This window comes from Galeopterus variegatus, unplaced genomic scaffold (assembly GCF_000696425.1).
Source record: "Galeopterus variegatus unplaced genomic scaffold, G_variegatus-3.0.2 Scaffold1902, whole genome shotgun sequence".
Lineage (NCBI taxonomy): Eukaryota > Metazoa > Chordata > Mammalia > Dermoptera > Cynocephalidae > Galeopterus > Galeopterus variegatus.
Genome location: NW_007728013.1, coordinates 20,321 through 27,638, shown reverse-complemented (window position 1 = coordinate 27,638; position 7,318 = coordinate 20,321). Strand labels below are relative to the sequence as shown.

At 52.8% G+C, this 7,318-nt stretch overlaps 1 protein-coding gene across 1 annotated transcript in view; it reads right to left on the bottom strand.

Moving 5' to 3' along the window:
* Nucleotides 1-7,318, bottom strand: part of DNAH17 (dynein, axonemal, heavy chain 17) — a 64,315-nt gene that overhangs the window by 36,962 nt on the left and 20,035 nt on the right. The window contains exons 18-20 of the mRNA XM_008579506.1: nucleotides 5,987-6,148; nucleotides 5,314-5,478; nucleotides 4,949-5,140 (exon numbers count right to left, since the gene is read on the bottom strand). Of these exons, the coding sequence (XP_008577728.1) occupies nucleotides 4,949-5,140; nucleotides 5,314-5,478; nucleotides 5,987-6,148 (519 nt within the window). The remainder of the gene's footprint in view (nucleotides 1-4,948; nucleotides 5,141-5,313; nucleotides 5,479-5,986; nucleotides 6,149-7,318) is intronic.

Here is a 7,318-nt window from a genome sequence, read left to right as displayed (position 1 = left end):
GGGGTTATGGGGGGGGGGAGGGGGAGGGATTGGGGGAAGGGGCATAAAGAATAAGTACGATTGTCACAATATATATAGCTAGAAGTATTGATTTGATCAACATATGTCAATGTTGAACCTCCAAAATACGTATAATCAATTTTGATTAAATAAAAATTTTTAAAAAGAGCAGTGTAAATGGCTCACTCTTTTTGAAAAAGATGCCAGTTTACATGTGCATACACATTAAGAAATGTTGGCCAGGGTCATTCAAGGATTAATGTGAATTTTCAGCATTTTGGTGATTTGCTTATCTATAACAATTTATTTTACTTTTTTCATTGTACATGGTGTACTGTATAATAATCCAATCAGAATAGTTAGTATATCTGTCACCTGAAAGTTTATCATTTCTTTATGGTTATAACATTCAAGATCCTTGTTTCTGACTGTCCTGAGATAGACAGTAATTTTTTTATGAGACTCATGAGCCTCTGTGATTTCCTTTAAAGGCTTTAAAATCATCTGTTATAGGCACCCTGCATGGCTTAGTTGTGTCTTTCTGAAGGAAGTCCCTCTGTACAGAGAGGAATGTCAGCAAAGTTCTTTCTTTGGAGCTGGCTGGGGTATAACCAGGCTCAAAAGCAAGCCTCAGGGGGCCGGCCCGGTGGCGCACTGGATAGTGCGCCACTTGGGAGGCGTGGCAGCGCTCCCGCCTGAGGGTTCGGATCCCACATACGGACCGGTTCCCGCTCACTGGCTGAGCGAGGCGCGGGAGCAACACCGAGGGTTGTGATTCCGTTGCCGGTCCCCGGTCCGGTACGGGGGCAACACTGAGGGTTGCGATCCGTTGCCAGACACGGAAAAAGACAAAGAAAAAAAAAAAAAAAAAAAAAAACCCCCCCCAAACTCCATAATTTTGGATAAGCTAAGAAAAAAAAAAAAAAAAAAGGAAACCCCAAAGGGAAGACTGTTACATTTGACAACCTAAAGAACATTTAGAAACTTTGTATGTCTATAAAAATATAAATTGATTTTTAATGGCAAAGAAGTATTTAATAATATTGGCAGTACACACAATATACTGTTACCATAATCATATAAAAGGCCGTTATAAATCAACAAGAAAAATATGAAAATACCAAAACATTAAGTAAAGATACTTAACAGTGCATTGACAACAGAAAATATGCAAATGGCTAGTAAACATCACAAGTTCAGTCTCTGATAATCAAAGAAATGCAAATGAAGTCAACATGATAGGGTTGAGCAGGCGAGGCGCCATCTCTGGACTTAGCAGCGCCTTTGAGCGCAGAAAGACCCGCCTTCCCACTTCATGCTGCTGCGTCAGGTTGGAGGCCGACAACGCCAAGGCTAGAGGCCGGATCCAAATGCGGCGCCTTAACTGTGTGCATGGCCCAGGGTTCAGCCCCAGGATGCAGGAGGGAGAACAGCACTGGCTTCCAGATTGCAAATTGGAAGGTGGCCGGTGGCGGGCCCGGGCCACCCCTACCCCTGCCAGCATGAGACCGCAGAGGGGAGGGCCGGGGATGATCCAGTGGAAAAGCTGTAAGGTCCCAGCACGTGCAGATTTTGTATTGGGCTAGTCTGGCGAAGGTGAGGGATGCTGCATGGAAAGACCAGGCCGAGCCCTGTGCAGCCACCCAGGTCAGGGAGGCAGATTCGGGCAAGGCTGCGGGGGCGCAGAGGCCAGGAATGGGCTGAGAGGTGCGGCCCGTGGGAGGTGGCCTTGCTTCCGTCCCACCCGCCCCTTCTCCTGCAGAGAGGTCAGTGTCTGCTGCACCTTCCCCTGGCCTGTCTTTCTGACTCTCGGGCTTTCTCTCGGAGAATTTGCCGGGCCTTTGCTACATGCCGCGTGGGACCCCCGCAGCCTGGACCCCTAGCCAGCCCCACCATCTTGAGGCCCGATCCTCTCTGCTTTCTTGGCCACTCCGTCCCATGTGGCACGTCCCCCATCCCTGCTGGCCACTGCTGTCCCGTGGCCCCTTGTCTGGCCCACCTTGACCGTGGGGCTGCCGCGGGGAGTCCGGCCTCCTCAGCCTCGTCCTCCTCAGCTTCTTTTCTTGCACAGCCCTCCACTCCCACCCTCTCTGCTGCAGAGGACAGTCCCCAAATCTCCGACTCCCACCGTTCCCTGCACCTCTGACCCTCACATGTGCGCTGCGCATCGGCCTGTCCTCCGGGCTGTCCTCTCTGTTCTTCAGACGCCAACGTTTCTAAAGCTGAATTCATCATCTTGTGGTCCCCGGCACCTGTCCCCTCCTGCTCTCGCCCACGCCCTCCCGGGGTGGAGAGCGCCACTGTGTTGCTGTTGCTCGGGCAGCACGTCATTGTCATCGCCGGCAGGTGGGAAGCTTGGCCACGCGATCCTCCTCTGCTTGCCACCAGGCCCGAGGGTGTGAACTGTCACTTGTATCTAGGCGTGTCTATGGGCCGGCATTAGTGGGGTGCACATGCCCCCCCTCTTTGACTAGGACATACTCAGTGGCACTTTTCCTCGCTCTGGCCACCGTCACTGCTGGTAGAGAAGAAGGAACATGGAACCAAGGTCCGGGAGCGAGTCCGAGGGGCCAGGGGTAAAGGGGAGAGCTGGGCGGTGATGCCTCCTCAGTCACAGTCCTGGCACTGAGGGCCAGAGGGCCGGTGGCCCTCCTCTCGAATCTGGTGGCTGTCTCTCCGCTGTCCACATTTGCTGGAAGTCAGGTAGGCCACCTGAGCTGCTTAGAACATGAGCTGTCCCCTCCCTCAGCTCATCAGGTGTCCTTGCTTCCTGCCTGCCTTGGGGACTGTTGGGGGGAAGGTGTGGGGCAGAACCTGAGGGTTTGGGTCCTGAATCCAGCTGAGGATCTGGCCTAGGCCCCTGCCCCGTGTCCACACCCTCCCCGCCGGCTGCTGCGGGGCCTCCGTCCTCTCTCCCTGCTCCCCTCTCTCAGCCCGTTCCCCCTGCCTTTGCGGGGCGCCAGGCATCTGTCTGCTCCCCACAGTCCTCCACTTCGTCCCAGAGCACAGCCAAATCTTGCTCCTCCACTCAGACATCTGGATGGCACCTGGCTTTCTTGAGACCACGTCCAGGGTTCTCCACACAGCACAGTGTCCTCCAGGGTTAGCTCCTGACCCCTTTCCTGCAGCCTCTCTAACCTCCAGCGGCAGCCACAGCCTCCTCAGTACTGGATAATGACATTGTATCACCACGAGTGTGTACGTTACACTAGCAACATGTACACTCAGTTAGCAAATGACTGTAACACCATCGTTAGAACAGTAATAGCAGGGCCAGCCCGGTGGTGCACTGCTACAGTGCGCCGCTTGGGAGCATGGCAGCACTCCTGCCGAGGGTTCGGATCCCACATACAGATCGGTTCCTGCTCACTGGCTGAGCGAGGTGCGGGCGCAGCACTGGGGGTTGCGATCCCGTTGCCGGTCCTGGTCCGGTACGGGTGCGACACTGAGGGTTGCGATCCGTTGTTGGACACGAAAAAAGACAAAAAGAAAAAAAAAAAAAGAAGAACAGTAATAGCAAATGTTGCAACTGTCCAGGAGTCTGGTTCCTACAATACGACGCAAGGACCTTCAGCCCTAATTATCTCCATCTTTAGTTCCGAATCCACAGAAGCTGCCGAATAAATGATAACGGACGATCAGTGCAGAGCGGTTCGTGATGGGTGCCAGGTAGTGGGTTTCTAGAGAAGAGATCACAGAACTGCTGCGGCCAATGCCTGTGAATAAAATAAGTCTGCACACCACGACTGGCCCCACAGGGAGGCACCAGGAACGAAATCTGCATCAGGACAGGGCAAAGAATATGATGCGATTGTGAACATAAACCAATACAATTTGGTTAATAGACTGGAAACTTCTACAGAGAAAAAAACAGTAAAACTGTACAGCCCCAGATGCAAACATCCAGGCACCACTGGGGTGGGCGTGGGGAGGTCAGCGTGGACTAACTCCATCGGTAGCCCCAGAGCCCACAGGACCCATGCACGCGGATTCAGGTCAGAGGCAGCGTTTGGCAGTACCTGTCTTAGGACCTTTCCCTTAACACTAGGGTTTACAAAACGGAGTTGGCTAGTCCTTCATATCAGGAGTAGAATCCACAGGAAAGGAGAGGACCATGACAACCAGACACCAGAGGCTGTCCCAGAGGTTGGCTGTCCCGGCACGGCCAGCACTTCCCAGGGCCTCTGTCAGCAGACCCCTGGGCCTGCCTCAGTACCCCCAGAGCGCTGAGCTCTAGCTCCAGATCTGCCCCGCTAAAGCCACCGGGCCAGCAACTGCCGCAGTGCCATGCACCGTGGGGAGGGTGCCCTCAGGACTCTCCCTGGGTCTGGTCGTCCTGACCCCACAGCAGCAGTCCCGGCACTAACGCAGAGAGACATGACTGCAGCGTGGGCAGATCAATCTCAGGTCTAATCTCCAGCACGATGGTGATTCGCTCTGGACTAATAGTGTTTGACTAGCACACAGTTCCCTGGGAGAGCAAATTTTCGGGAAGAAGAAATCAATAAAAAGCCTCATCAGCATGTCTTGGGCATGGGAGACCTATTTACACTAATGTTTATTTAATTAATTCAAAAATGCAGCTGTCCAGAATCTCAGGCATGCGGTTAGACACCTCGTAATGGTTCTGAATTCTTTAATCTGGAGAATTGGGAACAATTCAGAACATTCGGTGACTGAGGGCAAGAATCCAGTCCCTTTGCTACTATGATCATGTTGCCTTTCTGGACTCAAATCCTTCAGGGAATCGAGACGCACACTGTTCTCGACTAAGTCACAGGCGCAGGTCCACTGGCTCTACTTTCTAAGATAAAGATCCTTCGGATCAGGACTGTTGGTGACACTCGGGTTCTCTGTGCTGGTTGGCTTCATGTTGGAAAAGGGGGTGGTGAGATTTTTCTCCATTTCCCCTCCCCCAAGGGAAGCCTACTGAAGAGCCACCTCTCACCTTAAGGTCGGGGACCCCGTAGCCCTTCTTCAGGGTGATCTGAAACACATCCAGGGCGCTGATGTACGCTGCCAGGCGTGAGAGGCTCTGCTTGCCACTGCCGCCCACCCCCACCAGCAGGGCGTTCCCACGGGGAGACTCCAGGATGCGGTTAATCCTGCAGATGTGAGCCACCGCGTCCTCAAACAGCACCTGGAGAGAAGACAGAGACACCTCGACACCTCGGAGCACGAGGAATCGCCTCCCTCGGTGCCTTGCTGCGGGGTGGGCAGCCCACAGGATGCCCTGTGGACGTTTACGGTGAGACAGGAAAGGGGATCCATGCCCAGGAACCTGCCCCTGCCATCAGCGTGAGCACCACTCACCAAACTCATGACTGCATTGACTTCATTGTAACTGTCGAGGACTTCCACCAGGAGCTTGTTCAGATGGGCCACATCGGTTACAGAGAAGTATTTGGGATCGCCAATCCCTTGAGCAAAGTGGCAGAAGATATTTGGTTTGGCAAATAAGAGTTCATCACCCAGATCCTAGAAAAAAGAGAGAAGATACTTCTATTTTTTGCTACCACGGACACAGATACTTAATAGCAGCCCCAGTACCTTGCCAAAGAGGTCCCCAAGATGCCAGACCAAGTGTCCAGGGGGGCCCAAACCACTGCTGCTGTGGGCCCAGCAGACCACTGGGCAAAATTCCCTGGTGGGATGGTTCAATTCTGGTCACATCAGGAATGACTGGACCAATGGAACGGTTCCCTCAAGAACACGCAGGACACACCAGCAGAGCACACTGAACTAGGTGGGGCGTTTCTGCACTCCACGTGGACGGAGGGAGGTCATCACACCCTGATCTCCTGAGTGGTCAATTCCTCCTCCCTTAGCTCCACAGCCATGTATCCGAGTCCCCACGTGGGACCTAATGTGGACCCTCCCATCACGAAGGGCCCTTCCAAGAGGGCTGCAGTTATCGTGGGCCCAGACACTCTACCTTCTTGGAGCCTGTCTGGGCTCAGCAGAGGGATCTGTGGGCTTGACTTACCTCAAAGAATTTCTTGGTGGAAGCCATGGTGATTCTACGCAGCGTGTCCTGGTCTTTTTCGTCAACCATCTTGTCACCATACACTCGTTCAGCTTCATGCAGCCAAAGGCGGACAAGGTCCAGCGGGATTTTCAGAATCTCTGCTGTGGAAAATAAGAGTCCCTGCCCCAGCACAGGAGGGTCAGCATCCTAGATGCATTATGAAGCTGAGCCAAGTGCCATGCACAGATGAAATCAGAAATAGCCACTTCCCGGGCCGGCCCGTGGCTCACTCAGTAGAGTGTGGTGCTGATAACACCAAGGCCATGGGTTCGGATCCCATATAGGGATGGCCAGTTCGCTCACTGGCTGAGCGTGGTGCTGACAACACCAAGTCAAGGGTTAAGATCCCCTTACCGGTCATCTTTAAAAAAAAAGAAAGAAAGAAAGAAATAGCCACTTCCCCAGGGAGGGGACTGTTAAGCTGTTGGCACAACATCTACTCGGGGCCAGGGAAGCCACTGATTGATGGTCACACAAGTCCTGGGGATTGGAGAGTGTGGCTGTGTCCTGAGAGATGTGGAAGAATTTTCCTCACACGACAAGGCTAAGGGTGAATTGGAGGGAAGTGACAAGGGAGGCTAACCATGGTGGGGGACACAGAGCAGGAGGTCACAAGCTCAGGCTCTGCAGCGAGCCTGTTTTGGTCCAGTCCTAACTCGGCCATTTACTAACCAAGTAACCTTGGCCAAGTATAACCAGTGCTTTTTGAGGGTCTGCTATTTGCCAGGCACTCTTCTGGGCCCTGGGGATACAGTGAGGACAAGACAGACCCTGCCTTCATGGAGTTTACATTCTAGTGAGAAGATGTAAGCAAGTAAACAAAATAACAAGTAATTACATATTATGATGTGTGCTATACATGACATACACAGGGCAGTGAGACACAGTGTGTGGGGAGGAGGAGGGGGCCTCTGGGAGGCCATGACATTTGAGCTGACACAAAGGGGGGAGAAGACAGGCCTCGCTTCTCCTCCCTGAGCCTCAGATTCCCACTCTGTAAAGTGGGATATGAGTACCAAGCTTATATGTTGTTGGAGGAGAAAATGGGAGTGTAAGAAGCCAAACCCAATACCTGACCAGACTCAGCAGACATTAAATGAGAGGAAATGTTATCAGCACCATCATCACAGACACCATTATCATCACTGTCACCACCATCAACACCATCACCACCATCACCACCACCACCACCATCCACCAACATCACCATCACCACCACCACCACCATCACCACCATCACCACCACTACCACCACCACCACCATCACCATCACCATCACCACCACCACCA